Source organism: Microcaecilia unicolor, chromosome 6 (genome assembly GCF_901765095.1).
Source record: "Microcaecilia unicolor chromosome 6, aMicUni1.1, whole genome shotgun sequence".
Classification (NCBI taxonomy): Eukaryota; Metazoa; Chordata; class Amphibia; order Gymnophiona; family Siphonopidae; genus Microcaecilia; species Microcaecilia unicolor.
This window is the reverse complement of record NC_044036.1, coordinates 83,175,312-83,200,257: the sequence shown is the minus strand read 5'-3', so window position 1 is coordinate 83,200,257 and position 24,946 is coordinate 83,175,312. Positions and strand designations below refer to the sequence as shown.

General features: G+C 43.4%; 1 protein-coding gene across 2 annotated transcripts in view; it reads right to left on the bottom strand.

Moving 5' to 3' along the window:
- COLGALT2 (collagen beta(1-O)galactosyltransferase 2) overlaps nucleotides 1-23,701 on the bottom strand; it is a 148,871-nt gene extending 125,170 nt beyond the window's left edge. For both annotated transcript variants that reach the window (XM_030205353.1, XM_030205354.1), the window contains exon 1: nucleotides 23,477-23,701. In XM_030205353.1, the coding sequence (XP_030061213.1) occupies nucleotides 23,477-23,697 (221 nt within the window). In that variant the 5' untranslated portion in view covers nucleotides 23,698-23,701. The remainder of the gene's footprint in view (nucleotides 1-23,476) is intronic.
- Between the last annotated feature and the right edge of the window lie 1,245 nt (nucleotides 23,702-24,946).

Sequence of the window (24,946 nt, the reverse complement as noted above, 5' to 3'; positions counted from 1 at the left end):
TAAAAGTGGACTAACATGGCTACCACACCACTCTACTCTAAATGGAAACTGAATGAGAAGCCCCTACTGTAAAAGTCTCTTTCCCTGCAGACTTTGCAAGTGAAAATTGTGTACGGAACAGAATGCAGCGAGACTAAAATTAAATCCTGGCTTGTACTTCAGTCGGCCTGCTCTGGCCCCCCTCCCTCACCCGGAGAAGTAGGGTAACTTTAAAAGAGGGATTTTGGTGAATAAACACCTGTTAACTTGCAGAAATCTCTGTGAAAATTCTTCCTTTACAGGTGTAAATGAAAATAATTCTCTTTGTCAGAAGGTTCTTGTGAGTTTTCCCAAGGAATATTTCTGGCTGTCATCCATCACATGTAGTTTTAATGTTCCTAATCTTTGTACATCCCTCCCTTCCAAAAAACAGAAAAAAGAAAAGATTGAAGTGTTGTATATAGTGAGAGCATCACAGAAAGTGTAGATGGCTGAAAGTCACCAGGCTAAACCTATCTGCCTATATCATATGTAGTTTAATTTGCCTTGGAGGCAGCAGGGTAGTTTCAGGACTGAGCCTGCCCCACTGATTAGGAGCCAACTAGTAATTCAGGAACCCTTTTACTAAAGGGTATTAAGTCCTAATGTTAATTTAGGGGAGAATTCTATACATAGCGATCAAAAATGGGCATTAAAAAAATCAGTGCCAAGTGCTATTCTATAGAGAGTGTGTGCCCTTTAAAGAACAACGCATAGGGCCAGATTCTATATTTAGCGCCTGAAAAATCCACGCAGAACAAATTTCCACCTAGGTGTATTCTATAAGCCGGGCCTAGATTTAGGTGCAGTATATAGAACATGCTTAGTTGATATCCCAGCGCCTGGAACACCATGCATCCATTTACACCAAGGAAATGTGGCATGTAAATTTTGGAACACCCATGAAATGCCCATTTCCCTGCCCATAACCACGCCCCTTTTTGCTGCATACATATGAATTTAGGTGCTCTGCATTATAGAATACACTTGGCGAGTTCTGCGCGCAAATTCTAATTATTGACAATTAGTGCTCATTATTGCTTAAGTGCTGTTATCAACGCTGATCAGCTTGTTAAGGCAATTAAGTTATGCACATTGTTATAGAATACGCTTGAATTTTGGCGCAGAACGCTAGGCATGCTATTTAGAATCTGGGGGATAGCGTTGATTCTTGTGCCTATCTTTGGGCCCCAAACTCACACCTGCTAAACCTGGTGTACATGCTAATGTTAGATGCACTCATCCAGTATTCTAGAACTATGCATGTAACTTTTTGGAACACCCCTGACATGCCCATGCCCCTCCCAAGGCCACACCCCCTTTGGGGATACGCACTATTGGAGTTAGTTGCTCTGCCTTATAGACAGCCAGATACACATGCAAATTTTAATGAGTGCTAATTAACATCAATAATTGGTTGACACTTAATTATTGATGGCTAAGAGCTCGTTAACCGATTAATTTGCAAGCACAACTTGGCAGCCTGCCCAAATTTGAGTGCCATATTTAGAATCCAAGGGTTAGTGCATATAAAAGGCTTACCACAAAACGCATTAAAGCATGTTGTAGTAATTTGGTAGTCTGCATGCACTAATTACACTTTATTTGGTTCTTAAAATATTTTTGGAAGGGGGCATGTCATGGACAGGAAATGGGCATGGAGGTGTTATGCACACAGCAAGTTTGCATTAGCGTGCCCTAACCCCCTGATTCTATAAAAGTCACCAAAAATTATGCATGCAAATTTGGGCGCACGCTCAATTTGCGCATGCAATTTAATAGAACGAGCCAATTAGTGCCAATAATTGGCATTAATAAGCAATTACTGGTGTTAATTAAAAATCAATTAATATATACACGCCTAAATTTTACATGCGTCCCGGAAAAGGGGGCGCGGAAATGGGAGGATCATGGGCATTTTGGGGTGGAGCATGGACATGAATTCCAGTTACATATGCAATTATAGAATAAGGGGGTTCTGCATGTGGAGGCGTAGCCTAGTGGTTAGTGCAGTGGACTTTGATCCTGGGGAACTGAGCTCAATTCCCACTGCAGCTCCTTGTGATTCTGGGCAAGTCACTTAACCCTCCATTGCCCCTGGTACAAAATAAGTGCCTGAATATATGTAAACCGCTTTCAATGTTGTTGCAAAAACCTCAGAAAGGCGGTATATCAAGTCCCATTTCCCTTTCCCTAAATCTAGGCATGGGCATTTGCTCCATATTTTCGTTGGTGCAAATGGACACGCCTAGATTTACCCATGATCCCTACACTTAGGCACGGTTTCTAGAACAGCGCTTAAGTGAGGGGGTTTTGATGATGATTTTTTATGCACGATTTATAGAATCTAGCTCTAACTGGATAACTCAGAATTAACAAAGGAGAACCTAACACCTCTCCTAAATAGGAGGTGGTAAGCACATCTGCGTTAATTTTTTTGCAAGTTCTATTTGCTAATGGAAAAATTTGCAAGAACCTGCAAAAAAATAAAAAGTCCTAAATACTAAACCATTAAATCTGGGCTTAGCACATAGGAAACCAGATTTTAACACGTTTTAGTAAAAGGGCCCCTATCACAGGCCCCACGGATTCATTTTCCTGGTGGCTACCTGTTGAAAATTGTAACTTGTAGGTTTGGGGATGTCAGGGTTTATAGCACCTCTGCACAGAACTCAAAATTCCGGAATAATTCATAGAAACTGATCCATGAAAACCCATGTCACATCATCTGATAGCTACAACAATAAGCTGGACATTTTTCCCCTTGGTTTTCATAAGGTCAGCACATACAGTTGAGAAAGCGAAAGGCAGATTTAAAAAAATAATGAGTAATGGAAGTAATGGAAGAGAAAGAAAAATAAATTAGAATAAAAACAATAAAGAGAGGAAATTTGAATAAAAACAAGAAGAAACCAGGTTGTTGATATTCTAGAGATCCTAGACCATCAGGTCCCACACCTATCCTGAGGAAACACTGGGTCAATCAAGTTATTGAAAATCCATAATGAATATGCATGAGATAGAGTTCCATGCAATGGAATCAGGGCATGCAAATTTATCTCATGTATATTCATTGTCAATATCCTAAAAATCCTACTGGTTAGAGGTCCCCCAAGACAGGTTGGAGAACTGCTGGTCTAGACTGTACTGATACTTTTAATCAGTTCCCAAACCTGTTCTGGGGAGCTCCCCTGCCAGCCAGGTTTTCAGGATATTCACAATGAATATTAATGAAAGAGATTTCCATTCACTTCCTCCACTGCATGCAAATCTCTCTCATAAATACTCATTGTGGATATCCTGCTAATGCAAACATGCTAGCTGCATGACACTTCCATGCCTATTCCCTGCCCATGACATGACCCTCTAAAAAATATTTTAAAAAAACAAATAATATGTAATTAGTGCATGCCGACTAGCAAATTACTACAACATGCTTTAATGCGTTTTGCGGTAAGCCTTTTATATGCACTAACCCCCAGATATCCTGTGGATCCCCCAGGACAGGTTTGGGAACCACTGATATAGGGAATTGCAATAAATTAGCCAGCAAAGGTCAGAAAGCAAATATTAGAGTCCATATTGAAACAGATAAGTAACTTTTATGATGTTTATAGCATACCTACAAAACAGTCCGGCATATTTCTCCATTAAATGACTTTCGATGTTTAATCAAGAAAGGCAGTTAATATATTTTAATAAATAATCACATTGAATTATATACCCTTCATTGAAAGCAATGCACTCCCTCTTTCAACAGAATACTCCCCAGCATTAAAACTGGGCTTTAATGCCAGAGAAAGGTGTCAGTGAGTTGCATTACTAAGCTTCAGCATGTATTGAGCAGTGAAATCCTGGCAGGAATCTTTGGTTTTTAGAAGAAACCAGCTGTAAATGTTGCCAAGCAGACAACAGTGAGCTCAGCGGTCTAAAATTACTTGTCTGAGAGACATTTCTGCACATTAGTGGACCTGTTTGTCTCATAAACATAACACACATCTCTTTGTCATTTTGAAACTAGTTCCACTCCTCTATTTGGTTATAATTAAATGTTATTTAGTTGGATTTGAAATCAATCAAGAGATTAAGTGGAAAAAAAACTTGCAACTCTAAACAGCAACCGAATTTCCTAAGGAAACCCTGTGATAGGCCAGAAAAATTATGATGCAGGGGCTCGACGTCACACAGTATCTAAAAGCAGGCTGGAGAACAAGACCCTTGTAACAATGCTCATTGTACCAAGGGACACAGCAATTGATGGCATAGACTCTTGAAAGAAGTGAAGCTGGGTCCTAATGGCCTTGAAGGTAATAAGAACAAGCCAGGGTGACTGTCTTTGTGTGCCTGAGTTACCACATACTCTGTGATGTGACTCTTCACCCTCCCCACTGCTAGTGAGGAACCTCTGTTTTTCTGAATTTCAGTACCATCTGTACCCACTCGATCCACAAGAAAACTGCTCCATGCATGAAAATAAGAAGGCCAATGAAAACATGCAAAATGGAGACATTTTTATCCTGCATTTTGTTTTCTGTTTCTTTCCCAAAATACAAACTACGGCTCGCTCAGCTGTCCAGCCCAAGAGCTAAGTAACAGTGAAAGGAATGTCCAAAGGGATTTTGCTGCTCCATTTTGCTCTCCCAGAAATATGCGAGTTGGCTCCTGAAAGGAGCACCACTGCAACCATACAGCTGTGTTGAACTACAACAATAAAATGATCCAATAGAATCCTCACACAGTGATGAGTCTTGGAAAAAGGTATTCCCTCTACCTACCGCCTCAATATTTCATCCTCTAAAAATGTTGGGGTCGATAGTGAATGTGATTTATGTGGTTAAATCGCTTGGGCAGGGCTATCTGCTGCAATTCGGCTACACTTAACCACTAAAGACCCAATTCTAAATATGGTGGCTAAAATTAATGCACGCTAAGCAATTATGCCTGAAGCTTATTCTAAATACCGCTTGCAAATCTACATGCGGTATTTAGAATACACTAGGCATAGTTCATGTGACTAAATCTACATGCATCCATTTAGCTGGTGTAAATCCCTGCGTGCAGATTTATGCGCACTGGTCCATGTTATATAACGACGCAGGTAGAATTTGGCACACCCACAAAATGCCCATTTCCACGCCCCTAAGCACAGCCCTTTTTACCTGCATATGTTAGAATCTAGGCACAGTACATTACAGAATATACTTAGCAATGTACGGGCGTTAATTCTAATTTTTGCCAATTAATGCTCGTTATTGCTTAAGAGATGTTAACAACGCTTAACAGCTTGTTAAAACAATTAATTTATATGTGTAGTTATAGAATATGCCTAGATTTACGCACAGAACCACGCGTAACTCTAGGCGCACTATACAGAATCTGGGGGTAAAACCATAGCCGGCTCTTTTATGGGCAATCCAGAGGCAGAGTCAATGTTTATGCTGTTAAGCGCTGATGTTCAGCACTTAACTGCCTAGGTTAACCAAACAAATCAGAGCACATAAAACTCAGTCCTATCTTTGTCCAGTTTCACTTAGGCGGTTATATGCTGAATATTGCCCTTAACTGGATAAAGGACAGCCAGACACACAAACCTGGATAGTCAATGACCCAGATATTGCCTGGCCTTGAATATCTGGGAATAACACTAGCAGTGGCCAAAAACACACTGATTGCTGCCAGCTGAATATTTACCCCGTTATTTCCTACACCATTTAGGACATTATTTATGCACTTCCCCTCTAATTGTCCTGGGAGCGGCCATGTTTGCAACAGTGACACAAATCACCTCAAATGGAATGGAATTTGATCGGTTCATACAGCTTGCATGATGTTTACTTCAAGCCAACAATACAAACGAATCAATCTAATGAGTGTGCTTTCATGTATAATACCATGCTATTCTCATAACCTTGTACTCCATGCGTTACTAAACAGCTAAACCTGCCCATCATCCAAAAGGAAGACTTGCTTTTTTTGATTTCCAGCTGTTTTTACAAAATAAGTAGCTTAGAGGCCCCTTTTACTAAGCTGCAGTAAAAGGGGGCCTGTGCTAGCGTCAGTGTGCATTTTTGACGCATGCTGAGGCCCCCTTTTACCATAACAGGTATAGGGCTGTCTCTTTTTTTTTTTTTTGTAAAGAAATGGCCGTGGGATAAATTACACAAACAAAAAAGAGCTGGGATTTTATTGTCTGTTTTTATAAAAGACAAGGCGAACACAGGAGTTTATCTGCTGCATTGAGGCAGTACTTTCCGATAGGAACGTTCGATTTTAAAGATCTTCAGAGGAATTGAACCAGGAACTCCAAGAAGTTAAACTCAGCAAGTACTGCAACACTGAAGAAATAAAAACAGAAATGTGCTTCCTTTTGCATTGAACACAATTGGTCGGAAGACCCCCCCCCCCCCCCCAAACCAAAATTAACCATCTCCCTTGCTGTAGCTGGCAGGGATCCCCAAGCTGTTCCAGCTCTGACAGCCAGAGCTCTTTCCAAGCTCTGCAGCTGGTGGCTGTGTCCTCAAGCTGCTGCTGCTGCGACCGCACCTTGAATATTGTGTGCAATTTTGGTCACCGCATCTCAAAAAAGATATATTGGAATTAGAAAAGGTACAGAGAAGGGCGACAAAAATTATAAAGGGGATGGGACAACCAGAAGCGTAGCCCGGTTGATGGCGCACGGGGAGCGACAGCGGACTTCCGCCGGCACCGGCAGACATTTTCAGTGCTACACAACAAAAAAAAAATAGGTGCCGGCACCAGCAGAACTCCATTTAGGGGAGCGGCCGCTCCCCTGTCACCCCACCTAGCTACGCCACTGGGAACAACTTCCCTAAGAGGAAAGGCTAAAGTGGCTAGAGCTCTTCAGCTTGGAGAAGAGACAGCTGAGGGAAAGATATTATAGAGGTCTATAAAATAATGAGTGGAGTGGAACGGGTAGACGTAAATCGCTTGTTTACTCTTTCCAAAAATACTAGGACTAAGGGGCACGGAATGAACCTACAAAGTAGTAAAACGAATCGGAGAAAATATTTCTTCACTCAACGTGTAATTAAACTCTGTAACTCGTTGCCAGAGAATGTAGCAAAAACAGTTAAATTAGTGAGGTTTCAAAAAAGGTTTGGATAGCTTCCTAAAAGAAAAGTACATAAGCCATTATTAAAATGACTTGGGAAAAATCCACTGCTTATTTCAAGGATAAGCAGCATAAAATGTATTATACTATCTTGGGATCTTGCCAGGTACTTATGACCTGGATTGGCCACTGTTGGAAACAGGATGCTGGGCTTGATGGACCTTTGGTCTGTCCCAGTATGGCAATACTTACGTACTTATCATCCTGTGCTTGTAACTGCAGGTGGTAGTCCGGCACTGGTGGCCTCTAGCGCCTGCATTTACCTTTGATCATCAGGGCCTTACTGCAGACATCACAGCTGGCAACAGAAAGCTGTAAAGCTGTCATAGTCCCTGTACTGTCATTCCCAGAAGTGACAATTTTTTTTTTCCAACATAGGGAGGAGGCAATAACATTCTTCTGAGCACTAGTGACAGCCACCAGAAAATGGCTTGTTTTTAAATTCCAATTCCATGATTAGCAGCCCAATGGAAGAGATACCGTCATTTCCCCAGGGAGTGCACATCTGTAAATGATGGCCGAGGCCAGAGTTTCCATAATAAAATATCCTTAAAAATAAGGGTTAAGTGGAGAAAGTCCCTCTAGGCTGGGATGTAACACAAGTGTTTTCATAAGCTGGGAAACTCAAAAACATTTTGTTTCTTCAAAATTACAAAATGGCAAAAAATCCAAATGTCTCCTCCCTTGTTAAAATGTACATTCTTTATTAATTAGGTACAGTCGGCTGTAAATTTAAGTTATGTGTACAGACTTTTTTGCCTAAGTTAAACTGAATATACGTCACCAAACCCTGGCCTGCCCCCTCCCCCAAGCTGTCACATATGGGAATTTTTTTTTTGTTTGTTTACATCATACCAGAAGACAAGTTCTGAACTTCTGAATAATTAAAGGAATAACAAGCAAAACACTTTCCCCGAGTCACAGGGCCACCAACTTATCCAGTTCCTGGAAGGAAACCTTTTAACCAGTCCAGGTTTTGCGCTTATATCCCAATGCAGTGTAGCATTTGTAGTCCTTTTCTATCCATTGGCATCAGTGCTACAGGTCCCATAATTCCCCTTGGATATGGCTGTCAGAAATCCAGGACTGGCCTAAAATTTCCCTGTAAGAACTGGGTAACTTGGAAGCACTGGAGTCACTACTACTACTATTTAGCATTTCTATAGTGCTACAAAGCGTACGCAGTCACTGCAAGGCTGTCAATTCCTATAGCACTGGTTCTTATCAAGTGCCTTAGGACCAGGGCTTTTTTTGAGGGGGTACTTGGGGGTACTGAGTACCGGCACCTTTTCCATTGTCTGCTAAAATTGACCCATGGTCCCCAAGTTTTAATGCAAGAGCTCAGACTCTACACACCAATTCTGCCTTGTCATAGATTCTGTGTCTAGTTGCAGGGGGCCTGGCTATTGTGGGGTGGGTCCCTCGGTGATCACACCACCCCTGAAGGGTGGTCAGGCATTTGAGTACTGGCACCTTTTTTGCTAGAAAAAACACACTGCTTAGGACACACTCAGTCAGTTCCACTTCAGGATATCCACAATGACAGTGCAGGAGGCAGATTTGCATATAATAGAAACAGTTCTTGAAAATTTAATTTCCTACAAAGTCATCAAAGATTTCCTATAAAACGTCTGACTAGTGGGTGTGGAGGATGGATACTTAGCTTGAGAACACTCTAAGGAAAACAGAACATCTCCATATCTCCATGGACAGAGCTGTCAAGTTACCCAGTTCCAGGAAGGTGACTTTTTGCCCAATCCTAGTTTAGAACTTTACACCCCAAAGCAATGTGGGATTTATCGTCCCCAGTTCTACTCATTGAACTCTCAGGAGGTTTGTTAACAGAAGATGGCATGATGTCACAAGGCTGAAGCCGGTCTCCATTCACTCCATCCAAGGAGGTTTTAATTCTCCCCAATGCAGCTGCCACCATCTTGGTATGCCCACAACAATGGGCCAGAAAGGCTCATGCCTTCCATGTTGTCAAATCTCCTTGTTGAAATCCATACTGCAGATTCCATAATGCACCAGGTTGTTAGAAACCCAGGACTGGCTTAAAATCTCCCTTTTAGAACTGGGTAACTTGGCAGCTCAGCATGCATGCAGTGGTATAAAACCAAGGCTGGCTCTGTCTCTCCTGAAAACAAGAAGCCTGCTGGCAATCTAAAGCCACTGGGAGTGGAAGAGTCCTTGGGCCACTCCCAGCCAGTCAGGTTTTCAGAATATCCAAAGTGAATATGCATGAGAAATTTGCATGTACTGCCTCTTTGGTATGCAAATCCCTCTCATGCATATTAATTGTGGATATCCTGAAACCCAACTGGCTAAGTTTGCCCTGAGGACTGAGTTCAGAAGCACTGGACTAAGGTGTAAATCGATGCTTCTCAACCCTTTCTTGGAGGCACACATAGACAGTTGGATTTTAAGGATTACCAAACTGAATATGCATAAGGAAAATTTACATATGTTGGAGACCCACTGTATGCAAATCTATCTCAACCCAACTAGCTAGATGTGACTCCAGGAGAGGGTTGAGGAGCAATGGGCTAAGCTTACACACACTGCACAATATATAGTCCTCTGCAGCAGTGCTTGGATTTCTCACAGACCTGTATTCAGATTATTTTTTTTCTGATGCTTACATTTATAATAAAGCAGTTGGTGTGGGGGAGAAAAGAAGGCAGCTTATGGACCTTTTCATGGCCCTCCATCTTTCCTGCACTAAGTCATGATCACACACTCACACTCCCGCTAAGCTTGCTTATCTGACCTGTCTTTACGAGTGGCATTGTCCAGCATTTACCTCCCATTAAAATGCTCTGGAAAGCAAACTTTTAAAGTGGCAAAAAGCAGAAAGAATAGTTTCTTGCTTTTTTTTTTCCAAATGAAGACATTCACTTCTAGATACTGAGTGAAGAGTTTGATAATGTGATGGGAAACATCAGCATCTCCTTAGTAAGTAAAGTGAAAAAAAGAGTCCAAGAAGAATGCAATATTTTTTAGTATGTACCAAAGAAAGTGGCACATGCTACCAGCTGACGTTAGCAGACACTATAACACAAGGGACAGGCTGGGAAACTGTGGCAAGGGCAACAGACTGAACTGTGATGGGGCAGCCTACATACAGGGGAGTAAAATAACAAAATAAAAACCCACAAAAGAAGAAGGTGAACCCCCAATACAAAAACCACAGTAGGGGAGGACCAATCCAATTCCAGCACAAGGGTTAGACAAAAAAAGAGAATTTATTGACAGGTCCTTAAAATACAACTTCTTTTAGATAAATTCTTGATAACACCTTAAAATGCAAATAACTAGATTCAACACAGATGTAAAAGCGCTCGCTTCCGGAGTCAACAATTCAGTGCAGCAGATTAAGGATAACAATGTTCACAAATCCATGAAAGCAAAGTACCAATTGCACTAACTATGACGTCTCTAATAACATCAGTGTCAACCAAGAGAAAATGAACTGCAACAACTGTTAACAATTTTTTGTACAGCGAAATAAACGCAGTTGTAAATCACAACAATCAGGCCATTGCACTAACCATTAAGCTACTCCTCCACTCTTACAATAACAATAGTAAAATGACCAAATATAAACATAAATACAATTAATGAGGTAAACTTGGAAATGGCAAATTGAAACCTAATAGGACTAACATGAAACAGAATCAGAAATATACACATTTAACAGCACTTAGAACAATCATATAACAGAAATATGATGTCAGTACAATCCAAACAGTATCATAATAGACAGCATGGAAAAATATTCAAATAACATAGATATAATATGATGTCAGCATAATACCAATGAAACACCTAATAAACAAACATTAGAACATTCACATAATATAGATATGATGTTAATGCAGCTCCTACAATACAATGAAACACAGAATGGAATAAGACAGTGGTTCCCAATCCTGGTCCTGGAGGCACCCCAGTCAGTCATGTTTTCAGGTTATCCACAATGAATATTCATGAGAGATTTGCATGCACTGCCTCCACTGTATGCAAATCTCTCTCAGGAATATTCATTGTGGATATCCTGAAAATGTGACTGGCTGGGGTGCCTCTAGGACCAGGTTTGGGAACCACTGGATTAAGGCATAAGCTAACTAGGCATGTGCCTTGGCTTGGGCCCAAAGGTTTAGGTGGGCCCTGTCAGATGTACTCAGGATCCAAAGTACAAGACAGGGAAATCCTCTACGATGACGAATCACAGCAGGCAAAAGTAGAGGCTGACCAAAGATGAATCACCACTGGAGATATAAATCCAAGTCTTTATTGATATATATAAAGAAAGGACCTGGCACGGGCCGTGTTTCGACGCATGCAAGCGTCTACATCAGGGGTCAAACAGTAAACTCTATAGGTGAAAAATAATGATAAAATAATAATAAATAAAAACAATGAACAAACATATATGACCAAGTACAAAAAATATAATTTGAAATTTAAACCATGTTCTTAATGATCAACATATAAATTAAAAATGAGAAATATGAGATAAAAAGAGAAAAAGGATATAATAAAAAATCCAATTAAAAGAGATATAGAAAATACCAGTGCACATATATCTTTGAAAGGACAAATAAATAGAATGTGAGTTAATGAAACATTCACAAGAATTAAAATTAAAGCAATATATATAAACAATTAATTTAAAACATTCACAATAAAAGATAAGTAACAATCAATAAGTCATAATTGGCATTAATGTCGTGTTAATACAAAAAGTGTTGTGAGGGACTAAACCATTGTGGTACAAAATGATAATAAAAAAATATATAATTTGCTGGTTTGAAAATCACTAATAGCATGAGATAAGAAAACAAGGAAAATTCCATATTTGAATTTGGAATATAGAAAAATTGATTCCAAACTGTAAATCAAACGCAAAAAAACAAAGTCAAAATAAAAATGAGAATAAAAATTAAAATAAAATGAGAATAAATAAATAATACATTTTAAAAAACTTTTTAATATATAAGACCAGATGCTGATTACCATCTTGTGTCATAATGATATCCATCAAAAAGAATTTCGACATAGAAAAATTGTAACTGAAACGTTGTTAAGCAAGTCTTGTGCAAATTTTACTAATATATGTACTCAGGATTCAGGAGGTCTTAGGACTGCCAACTGTCTGGATTTTTTCAGGATTCTAAAAATGTATACACTACTACTACTTATCATTTCTATAGCGCTACAAGGCATACGCAGCGCTGCACACCATACACAAAAAGGCAGTCCCTGCTCAAAGAGCTTACAATCTAGATAAGACAGGAGACAGACAGAACATTTAAGGGTAGGGGAATAAAGAGGTGAGGATAAAGGATAGGGCAAGTGAGCAGTGGTTAGGAGTCAAAAGCAGTGGTAAAGAGGTGGGCTTTAAGTTTGGACTTGAAAACGGCCAAAGAGGGGGTTAGACGTACAGGCTCGGGAAGTTTATTCCAGGCATGAGGTGCAGCAAGATAAAAGGAACGGAGTCTGGAATTAGCAGTAGAGGAGAAGGGAACAGATAAGAAAGATTTATCAACAGAAAGGAGTACCCGAGGGGGGGGCGTAGGGAGAGACAAGAGTGGAGAGGTACTGGGGAGCGGTAGAGTGAATGCACTTAGAGGTCAATAAGAGAAGTTTGAATTGAATGCGGAAACGGATAGGGAGCCAGTGTGACTTAAGGAGAGGGCTAATGTGAGCATAGCGACTTTGGCGGAAAATGAGTTGAGCAGCAGAGTTTTGGACTGATTGAAGAGGAGAGAGATGGCTAAGAGGGAGGCCAGTAAGAAGCAGGTTACAATAATCAAGACAAGAGGTGATAAGAATGTGGATAAGGGTTCTGGCTTTGAGACACTACCTGTCTCAAAGCCAGAAGGATGGGTATGTGTGTGGATATTTTTCAGAGTTTGGCTCACAACAGCTCTCCAATATTCCTCCCTTCCAGAGCAGAAGCTGTGGAAGAATCCAGCAAATGGGTAGGCTTCTATTCACAGGAAGAAGAGGGGCTGAGTTGCAGGGGCAGTGTGTTGACAGAAAAGCAAAAGCTGAGGTCTTCAGGTTAGAGTGGAGAGAACCAGTGAAAGTTCTTAGGGGGGGGGGGGAGAGATTGTTGCTAAGGAGTATGAGGGTCTGCTGTGAGCTGATGAAAAGGACTGGCAACAAAAGCCAGAATTTTACATGATGGTGGGCCAACTGGGCCAAATAAGTACCTGTATATAATATGTAAACCTTTTTGACTGTAAGCACAGAGAGGTGGCATATCAAGTCCCATCCACCCTTTCCCCTCTGCCTGAATGAGCACATAAGCAGCAGGACAGCACAGTAAAAGCAAGCTTGAAAGTGCATGTACTTGTGTACGTTTGTGTATCTAATAAGGCCAGTCTGGTATAAATAAAGCTTCCCTTTGAAAATCTAGGATGGAATGAAGAGAAATTGTCAGCCCAGGGAATTTACCCTGTTAACTATTAAATTACTTTGAACACTGTCCTAATACTACCTCCACGCTGCCTACATACTTTCAGAAGCATTAAAAAAACACTAAAATATTTTATTTTGCTTTTTCCATTTGTAAATCTTTTTTCACTTGTAAAACGTTGTAAATTTGTATCTTGGATATATTGTCTTTAAATCTCACTCTTTCACACAGCCCATCCTTGGAATCTCTGGTTTGTAACAGAGACAATAGAGAGTGAAAATGACTTGCCCAGCTTCCCTGGTTCTCAGCCGACTACTGCAAAGCTGCCAAGTCCCCCAGCTCCAGGAGGGAGACATTTTGGCCAGTCCTGTTTTTGAACTTATATCCCAAAGTCAGTGTTCTACTTGTAGTTTCTGATACCACCAATTGAAATCAGCACTTCGGGTCCTAGAATACAGTGTTTCCCAAGTCTGGTCCTGGGATACCCATTGCCAGTCAGGTTTTCAGGATATCCACAATGAATATGCATGAAAGAGATTTGCATATAATGGAGGCAGTGTATGCAAATTAAGTTCAAACCTATTCACTGTGGATCTCCTGAAAATCTGATTCACATATCAGCACTTTAGGGGCTGTAGCTGTGGATGTATTTTATGTTCTGTTACTCTACATTCATCACTTGTGGCTGAAATTATATAACTGACTCCCGAGGTAGGCACACTTGGAACCGAAACACAGTTCTGCGTCGAGTCACCTTTAGCCATTTTTATTTCAATAAACCACTTGCTTTGGAACAACATCATTCTACCCCCTTCTTTTTCTTTGCTGTTGCTGTTGTTAAGGGGGTGGCTTCTGCTTTTTTTTGTGTGTATGAAAGGAAATGGCATAAAAGGAGCTTAGGATGCAATCATCAATCTATATAAATGAGCTTGGACCGACTCACCCGCAAATGCGCAGTAAAGCCCGAACGTTGACAGAGCAAAAGTCCAAGCCCCGCCTCCACCAGCTCCAGAAAGGAGGAGGAGTATCAGATTCCCCCAACGACGCAAACCACCCCCCACCCCCCTCCAGCGACAGGGGACTGGAGGTCCGGCGGACCTCCGGTGCCCCCGACGATCCCACCCCCCCCAGGTTCAGGGAGGGCTGGAGATCTGGTGGGTCTCCAGCCCCCCCAGCAAATGGTCCCTGGTAGTCCAGTGGACGCTGACCAGTTGCTTGGGGCAGGGGTAGTCAGGGCCTGGTGGTCCCATGGACCTCCAGCCCCTGTGTTTCACAGATAGAGCACAACTTTAAAAGGGCCCCCTTGGGGTTTTTTTTTTTTTTGTGCCAGCGGTAGGCTGCAGTGCTGTGAGGACACACACACACATATATACACACTCTCACTCTCTCTCTCTCTGAACTCTCTCTCTCTCTCTCACTCTCTTTCAGACGCACACACATATTTCATTACATTTTTCACAACAAATATGTTGCCTGCTGGACATGGGAGGAGGGCAGGGGAGAGAGGAGGGTTGCTGGACATGGATGGATAGAGGTGAGAATTATTAAATTTACAACAACAAAAAAACTCGCCCCTCAACATTCATTTCTTCCTTTTGCTTTTTCATTACATTTTTAAAAACAAAAAACTTGCACGTTTTAATGGGCTTAACGGCTAGTATAGTATCAAAAGGAAGAGTAGGGGAAGGGAATGAATTACTTCTAAGATACAAATTGGGAGATAGGGAGTGACCAGCAGACAACAAGTTGTACCGGGGTGGGGGTGGGGTCCACTGGTGGTACAAGTACTGAGAGCAAATCAGATTCATCTAAGTAGGTGGGAATGCCTTGGAGAAGTAATAAGTTTACGTAATCTTTTACACTTCTGAAGGGAAGGTTCAGATCGTACATCAAGTGGAAGGGAGCTCCATAAAGTAGGGGCTACAACACTGAAATAGGAAGACCTATGCAGAGTAAGAGTGAACCTGGAGAGGAGAAGGGATGACAAGTAAGCATTGTTGAGCAGAACGAAGAGTATGACGTAGAACATACAGTGTCTGAAAACAAAAATGATGGCAAACCTGAACAAATGACCTAGTGAGCCATAGACACAATTTTGAAAGGTGTATAAAAAAAAGATGGGAAGCCAGTGTTCATTTACGAGTAGAGGTGAGATGCTATCATATTTTCAAAGATAAGCTTCACTGCACTGTTTTGTATAGTTTGTGATCAACTTAATTGATATTGATGTAGACTGTGCAGAAGAGAATTACAATAGTCAAAACAAGGTAGTACTGGGGAGTGGATCAATAGCTAGAGACATGGGGTGAAGTGAAGGAAAGGGAAATGGGACTTGATATACCGCCTTTCTGTGGTTTTTGCAACTACATTCAAAGCGGTTTACATATATTCAGGTACTTATTTGTACCTGGGGCAATAGAGGGTTAAGTGACTTGCTCAGAGTCAAAAGGAGCTGCAGTGGGAATTAAACCCAGTTCCCCAGGATCAAGGTCCACTGCACTAACTGCTAGGCTACTCCTCCACAGTAAATATTGTATTTCTGCATGTGGTAGACAAGATTGCAGTTTTGAAGTCTTATTTTAAGAATATGACTAAGCTGTTCTGTGAAAATACCATACAGCTTGCTGGATGTTATCTTGCTCCACTCAGCTTTCATGGAAAGCCTTCCTTGCACTGAAGGCTTGAGTTTTAGCTGAAGAAGCTAAATTCTGTTTCTAAAGTTCCCATGTAAAGTGTTCAGTTATATTTCAGGGACATCAATGTTTTCTTTGATTCTTTACAATTGGAAAAAAACTTTCTGTCACATTTTGGTATATCACTCCTTAAATTATGTTTATTTTTCTATTGGAGTGGTGTTTGCTTCTTTATTGTATTTCAATTAAAGGATGATTTTCTCTGTATCAAGAGTTAACTTGGTTGTATTTTGAAAATTAATAAATAAATAAAATTCTGACAGAACGTTATCATTCTCGCTGACTAGTTTTAGTGGATTTTTGATTGAGTTAATTTATATAGGGAGTTTCATAAATGGAATAATTTTCCCAATTTTTCTTTATTTAATTTTTGTATAATTCTCTCTCTTTCCTTAATGTGGGCTGGAATTATTAGTGATTATCTGTAGTGATTATTGATTGTTATTGATGTTATTACTTGTATTTCCATCTTCGTTTCTGAGAATGTAATCTCATGAAAGCATATACATTTTTTTAAAAAGCCATAGTAAATAAATACATTTTAAAATAAATAAATTTTTAAGGGACCTGTTTACTAAGCAGCGCTAAAGGCGCATTAGCGTTTTTATTGCATGCTAATGATTAGCACACACTAAATGCTAAAGTCGCCAATAGAAACATATGGGCAACTCTAGATTTTAGCGCATGCTAAAAATGCTAGCGCACGTAAACGGGGCTCTAAATTTGATTTAAGTTGAGTATAAGAAATCTCTGAGCAGAAGGCCAAAGAAAAGATGCTAAAAAAAATTTTAAAGCACTACTGTGTTTCCCCGAAAATAAGACACTGTCTTATATTAATTTTTGCTCCCCAAGACCCGCTAGGTCTTATTTTCGGGGGAGGCCTTATATTTTCAAATTGCAGCAAGACCTCTACTAGGTCTTATTTTCGGAGGATGTCCTATTTTCGGGGAAACACGGTATTTCTTGTAGATTCCCAGTCAGCTCTTTTTGGGGGGAAAGAGCACCAATCTATGGTTATTAAAAGAACATAATATACATGTAGGAACATATAGTATTGTTAAGCAGGACAAATAGTCTGGAGTTCCATTGTGAAAGGCCTTGAAAGCTAGAACTAGAATCTTAGGGGTCTTTTACTAAAGATTAGCTTGAGTTCAGGCCGGCCCAACCCGGTAAGCGGGGTAAGCACCGCAGGGGGCGCCTGCCTTCAAGGGTGCCGCATGCGCTGCTGCCCGCCCACCCTCCCTCCAAGTTCCACGGCCCGTCCTCCCTCACAGTTCCAGGGTCCGCCCTCCTTCCCTCCCAGTTCCAGGGTCCCTCTCTCTGAATTTTAAAAGCCATCTTCTTACCTCGTCGGGGTTACGCCGGCAGCAGCACGCAGTGAAAAGCATGCAGGCTCGGCGCTTCAGCCTTCCCTTCTCTGTCTCTCAGCTCTGGTCCCGCCCCTGCAGAAACAGGAAATGAGGGCGGGACCAGAGCTGAGAGACAGAGAAGGGAAGGCTGAAGCGCCGAACCTGCATGCTTTTCACTGCGTAGTCTGGCCAGCAGCGCACACTACTCCCACAGTAAAATATTTTTTTTTTATTGTTTGCCGTGGAAGGCATGTTTGGGGGCGGAAAGTAGGCTTGCCTGCACATTACCACACACTACCTGATTAGCATAGGAGTAGCAAAGAAGCCCTTACCGCCTCCTAAATAGGTGGTGCTAAGGGATCCCGGTGATAATGGCCACGTGCTAACAGGGAAATTAGCGTGTGGCCATTAAAAAAAACAACCATGAACATTTTTCAGCTGCACTAGAAAGTGGTCAGAGCGTGCAGCAAACCTATGCGCTAACTGCAGTGCCAGCCACTTTCTAGCTTACTTTAATAAAAGGACACTACTACTACTACTACTTATCACTTCTATAGCGCTACAAAGCATACGCAGCGCTGTACACCATACATGGAAAGACAGTCCCTGCTCAAAGAGCTCACAATCTAAATAGGACAGGCAAACAGACAGAACAATGAAGAAGTAAGGGAATTAAAGAGGTGGGGATAAACGGTAACAGGGCAAGTGAGTAGTGGTTAGGAGTCAAAAGCAGCGTTAAAGAGGTGGGCTTTTAGCCTGGATTTGAAAACGGCCAAAGACGGGGCTAGACGTTTTCACAAAATATAAACACATGTAGAACTCTCTTCGATAAGTGCACAAATGTTCTCCCAAAAATTTATATCCACTCCAAGGCAGGCACAATAACTGTATGCATGTACCCTTTGCACAGGGGCGTAGCTATGGGGGGCCCAGCAAATTTCATCTGGGTCCCTGGTTTGGCTGGTGGGGGTCCCCAACCCCGCCAGCCGAAGCCTTCTTCAGCGCCTGTCTCCGGCGCAGCTGCGTTTGCTGCCCTGCTCTTCTTTCTTCATGCTCCTCCTGTGCATGCTGACGCTCCTTTACGTGAAACTGAGGAGCGTCAGCGTGCACAGGAGCATGAAGAAAGAAGAGCAGGACAGAGAACACAGCTGTGCCGGAGACCGGTGCTGAAGAAGGCTTTGGCTGGCGGGGGTTGGGGACTCCCGCCAGCAAAGGCATTTGTTTGTGAGGCGAGGTGGGCAGGCGGGGGTAGGCGGGGGTAGGCAGGCAGGCAGGCGGGCAGGGGCAAGGAGGCGAGGCAGTGGGGGGGGGGGGGGGGCGGCGGGGCGGCACTCAAAAATGTGCCCCCAACCTCGGGCTCTGGCCCCCTCCCACCATAATTTCTGACTACGCCCCTGCCTTTGCATACACTTGTATGACACAACTCTGTTCCAGTCTCACACAAACAGCACCTCCCCAAAGTCATTTCCTTGAGGCCTACTTTCTATTTTCCTTAAGTTTCCTCGTAAATGTTTCAGGCTTGCCACACCTTAAAAGAGCTTTCCATCGGATGCAAAGAGGTGTCCCGTGTTAAGTTTCGAATGTGTTTGCAGAAACCCAAATGCTAAAAATTTTTTCTTCATTTTTCCCTGAGGGGGCGTGACAGTGTGAATCAGTTAGCTCAGCCACATTACCACACGCCGATTAGCACATGAGCCCTTACTGCCTAGAAAATGGGTGACAGTAAGGGCTCACAAGCTATTTTTGGTAATGGTCATGCACTAATGACAACATTAGCGCATGGGCATTAATTTGGAAAATGGGCCATTTTCCTGCTGCGGTAAAAACGGCCTTAGTGCGTGGGGGAAAACCCCGCCTAAGGGCACACTAAGGGGCCCTTTTACTAAGCTGTGGTAAGAGGGGGCCTACGCTAGTAGTCAGCGCATGTTTTCGATGCGCGCTGAGGCCCCCTTTTATCACAATGGGTAAAAGGCTGTCTTTTGTTTTGAGAAAAAAATGGCTGTGCGGTAAATAAAACACCACACAGCCATTTTGGAGGGGGAGCACTTACCTACTCCCACTGAGATGGCGGTAGGGGCTCGTGCACTACTGCTGGGTAAGCCCTGGCACTACAAGAATAGAAGATATTTTTGTAGCACCGAAAATGGCAAGCACTGGGGATGGAAACTATTGCCGGGCTCCAGTGGCGTAGCTAGGTGGAGTGCCAGGGGAGCAGCCGCTCCCCCAAACGGAGTTCTGCCGGCGCCAGTGCCTATTTTTTTCTCATCGTGTTGCACTGAAAATGTGCGCCGGCGGAAATGTGCTCTCATGCCGCTTTCACTCCCCCCGCACCGTCAACCTGGCTCCACTCCTACCAGGCTCCGGATTACCATGCGCCAGCCCTTTAATAAAGGGGCCCCTAATGCCACTTTCTACTTTCCTATGGTGGAAATGATTTCTTTTTTTTTTTTGTCCTGCACAGTTGGGAAAGTTTTTGTCAGGTCAACAAGTTTGAAAATATATACTTGCCAGTTTATAATAAGAAGTTAAGGGGCCCTTTTACAAAGCTGCAGTAAGAAGGGGCCTGCGGTAGTGAGGGTGTGTGAAAATTGCCGCACGCCAAAGCCACTGTTACCGCAGCAGGAATTTCCATTATTTTGAATGGAAATCGTAATTGGCTGTGCGCTAATAAAAATATTGGCGTGTGGCGATTTACTGCCTGAGCCCTTACATAGTAACATAGTAGATGACGGCAGAAAAAGACCTGCATGGTCCATCCAGTCTGCCCAAGACAAACTCATGTGTATACCTTACCTTGATTTGCACCTGTCTCTCCCAGGGCCCAGACTGTACAAGTCTGCCCAGCAGTTTTTCCCGCCTCCCAACCACCTGTCCCACCTCCCATCACCGGCTCTGCCACAGACCATACAAATCTGCCCTCCCCTATTCTCGCCTCCGAACCACCAACCCCTCTTCCCCCCACCTGCTCCGCCACCCAATTTTAGCTAAGCTTCTTACCCCCTCCTATTTGCCAGAGCCGGTGGTGGGAGGCGGACTGGTGGGTGGGAGGCGGGGATAGTGCTAGGCAGACTTATACGGTCTGTGCCAGAGCTGGTGGTGGGAGGCGGGGCTGGTGGTAGGGAGGCGGGGATAGTGCTGGGCAGACTTATACGGTGTGTGCCAGAGCCGGTGGTGGGAGGCGGGGCTGGTGGTTGGGAGGCGGGGATAGTGCTGGGCAGACTTATACGGTGTGTGCCAGAGCTGGTGGTGGGAGGCGGGGCTGGTGGTTGGGGGGCGGGGATAGTGCTGGGCAGACTTATACAGTCTGTGCCCTGAAAAAGACAGGTACAAATCAAGGTAAGGTATACACAAAATGTGGCGCATATGAGTTATCTTGTTGGGCAGACTGGATGGCCCATGCAGGTCTTTTTCTGCCGTCATCTACTATGTTACTATGTTAGTAGGGGGTATGGGTTTACGCGCTAACCTGGCAGTAATTGGACGGCGTGCACCAGTGGCCGATTACCACTGGGCATGCCTACTCCCAGTGCATATTTTCTAGAGAAAAAGGTGTCGGTACTCAAATGCCAGGCCACCCTTCAGGGGGTGGGGTGATCACTAAGGGACCCACCCCACAATAGCCAAGCCCCCTGCAACCAGTCACAGAATCTATGACAAGGCAGACTTGGTGTGTAGAGCTTGAGCTCTTTCATTAAAACTTGGGGGCCATGGGTCAATTTTAGCAATGAAAAAGGTGCCGGTACTCAGTACCCCCTCAAAAAAAGCTCTGCCTACTCCCCACCCCCAAGCTAGAAAATAGAACAATATTTTCTGGCACAGGAAAACCTGCATGGCAAACACAGAACTACCGCAGGGCATCACGGTGTGCCTGCAGTAGTGCTGTTTTGCCGTGCGCTATCACGCCTTTGTAAAAGGAGTCAGTGGGGAGGGTTTTAGATTTCTGACATTGGTCCAAGTGTGTACTTGTGGGTTTATTTATAGTACTTGAGGAGGATGGATAATTCATACTAACATAGTAGATGACGGCAGAAAAAGACCTGCATGGTCCAATTAGTCTGCCCAACAAGATAAACTCATATGTGATACTTTTTGTATATACCTGACCTTGATTTGTATCTTCCATTTTCAGGACACAGACTGTAGAAGTCTTTCCCAGAACTAGCCCCACCACCCAAACACCAGCCCCGCATCCCAAGAAATAATCAATTTTTAAAAACCCACAATTCATGTGGACTAGGAAAGGGAAATAGGACTTGATATACCGCCTTTCTGTGGTATTTTGCAACTACATTCAAAGCGGTTTATATATATATATATATATATATATATATATACACAGGTACTTATTTTCTACCTACTACTATTTTTTATTTTATTTTGTTACTTTTGTACCCCACGCTTTCCCACTCACAGCAGGCTCAATGCGGCGGGCAATGGAGGGTTAAGTGACTTGCCCAGAGTCACAAGGAGCTGCCTGTGCCGGGAATGGAACTCAGTTCCTCAGTTCCCCAGGACCAAAGTCCACCACCCTAACCACTAGGCCACTCCTCCACTACTATTTAGCATTTCTATAGCGCTACAAGGCGTATGCAGAGCTGCACAAACATAGAAGAAAGACAGTCCCTGCTCAAAGAGCTTACAATCTAATAGGCAGCTTACAATCTGGGGCAATGGAGGCTTAAGTGACTTGCCCACAGTCACAAGGAGCTGCATGGCACTGAAATTAATTTCATGATTACCTTTTGACTATTCCTTTAAACTTGCTATTTATTCTTTTTTTATTGTGTTAACCATCAGCGTTATTGAAATCTTTCAGTATAAAAAACATGCCACCCCCATGCATAAGCGCAGACTGCATAAAAGAAGGCATGGCTCCGGTCAGGATGTGTATCTGTACCTACTTCATAAGTGGAAAATACTTTATAAAATTACTCTTTTAAAAAGTTAGTTTTGTTTTACCTTCTTGGAAAAAAATGTTAAATACTTGCTCTGAGGCTCACTGGGATCTCTTTCCATTTCCTTAGCTCTGGGTTTGAGTTCTACAGTATCATTTAGTTCTCTGTGATCTGATACTTGAAAGCTCTGCAGAAGGGCAGAATCAAGCAGAAGAACCATCAAAAAGTTACACAGCCCTCATCTACATGTTGTACTATTTCAAAATAGTACAACACGTAGATGAGGTGTTAATTGCATTTCTTTTGTATTTGTCTTAAGCCTTTTCCTTGCACCTAACAAGTCATATAGGCTGAAACTGAGCTTCCTCGACCACATCTGTTTTTTTCCTCACCTATTCACTTTTAATCCCTGTCTATAGCACTGGCTGAACAGTGTGACTTGGTGGTGCTGGAGCGATAAACACTCCAGCTCTCAGCCAAGGGACAGTTTCCAATTTCTGTAATATATTTCTCTACTTGTACACGCTTAATTGTAGAATGTCGAGTGCTTCCCTTCTGCAAGATTTAAGAAGCCGGTTGCAGAGTCCTCACTCCTTCCCTGCACAACAGAGGTGTATTGTACTGTGGTGTACGTGTATGAGAGCATTCAGGCTGCAGAGGAAAGCGTAACCCTCGAGCAGCCGTATAATGTACGTTTATAACGCGATCTAGAGAAAACTAGCTTTCTAAATCAATACGATCCCCACCCTGGAAGATCACCTATCGCATCTAGAGTTACGATTCACGCTTGCAAGTTGCAGAGATAATCCTTGGTGGTTCATGAGATCAAGGAGCGGACTCTGATGTGCCGGATGAACGTACTAGGACTATAGCAGAGATCAAGGGAAGGGAAGGGAAGGCGACCCGCACTCCCCCGACGCAGGAGCATTTACCTCTCGGGCTAAAGGCAAAGTCAGGCTTACCAGATCGCCAGCCGGTTCTTGGGATAGTCCAGCTGATCGAGACAGTTCAGAAAGTAGGGCAGCGTGTGGGCAGCATTGCGGGCGAGGATGGCGAGGAGGACAGTGGGTTTCTGCAGGGGGGACTCCGGTGCAACAGTCTGCCCGGCCGAAGAAGTGGAAGCAGAAGCAGCAGCAGCAAGGGCAGCCGCAGTGTAGACACAGAACACAGGCAGCACAGCCATGGCTCAGCCGGGCACAGAGTGAGGATGAGAGGGACGGCTGTGCGGACCCCCCCCCCCCCCACCGGGAAAGAGAGGCGGAGCTCGGCTCCCACCTGCTGCCCACAGTCCACAGAGGAAGGGGGAGGGGTTCCTTTAGAGGAAGAACAGGAGGGGGGGGAGCTGGATTTGGGAAGAGAATTGTCACGGCTCTCTCTTATTTAGCACTGATCATAGGAGCCAGCTCTGTGGGTGCTTGAGCACCCCCAATATTGAGAAAATTCCATGAATGTGTCCAGGGAGAGGTTATTTCCATTGGGCTTAGTACCCTCCCCTCCCCCCAATAATTTTGAAAAGTTGACTTCTATGGCACTGATGGACTGTGAAGGAAAGTGACTTTTTACAGCTGAGCAGAATCCTTTCATTGCAGGATCTGGAGAGTCTCCCTTTCATTGGGGCTGGTGTAAGAATGTAGGCAAATTACCCTTGCCCCTCCCCACCCCCGAAACAGCTGGCATTAAGGAAGTGCAAACAGGACAATTACTCCAGGGCCAAAGCTTTGTCTAAAGCTGAAGGAGATGCAGCCTGCTGGTGGGCTCCTTCCCAAATTTCTGCTCTGGGTTCCAGCATGCCCTGGCCCTGACTTACTTCATTCTTTCTTAACACCAGCAGTGTGAGGCCATTCACAATGCATGAACGCAGGGTCAGCATTTCCTGACACTGATTTTGCAATGTACCCTCTCTCAGCATCAGGAAATGCTGGCCTCTGCAACCCCATGCTTTGAACATGCTTTGGGTGCCTGACTTTAGGGATGAGGAAAAAATTGGTTGGGAGCCACCCTGACAGCACAAATTCCCACCTACCCTATTCTCTGGTCAGCTGGATTTGAGCACTGCATAGTCCCCTTCAGTGCTCAAATCCAATTTTGGAGTCACACGCTACGTGTGATGGCAAGTAAAACCACTCATCAGGGCCGTCGAGGGGGGGGCAGGGGGACAAAATTCCCTGGGCTTCCAAGGGGGGCCCCGCGCCGCAGACCCCAGTCTCACTCGCCTGCGGCTCCGTCAACCCACCGCCACCGGGCCCCCTGCATTCAAATTGACACTGCTGCGGTCTCACCGTGTGAAAGTGGCAGATCACCTCCCTTCGGACCTTCTCTTTTTGCGTCCCGCCCTCATCTGATACATAGTAACATAGTAGATGACGGCAGAAAAAAGACCTGCACGGTCCATCCAGTCTGCCCAACAAGACAACTCATGTGTGCTACTTTTT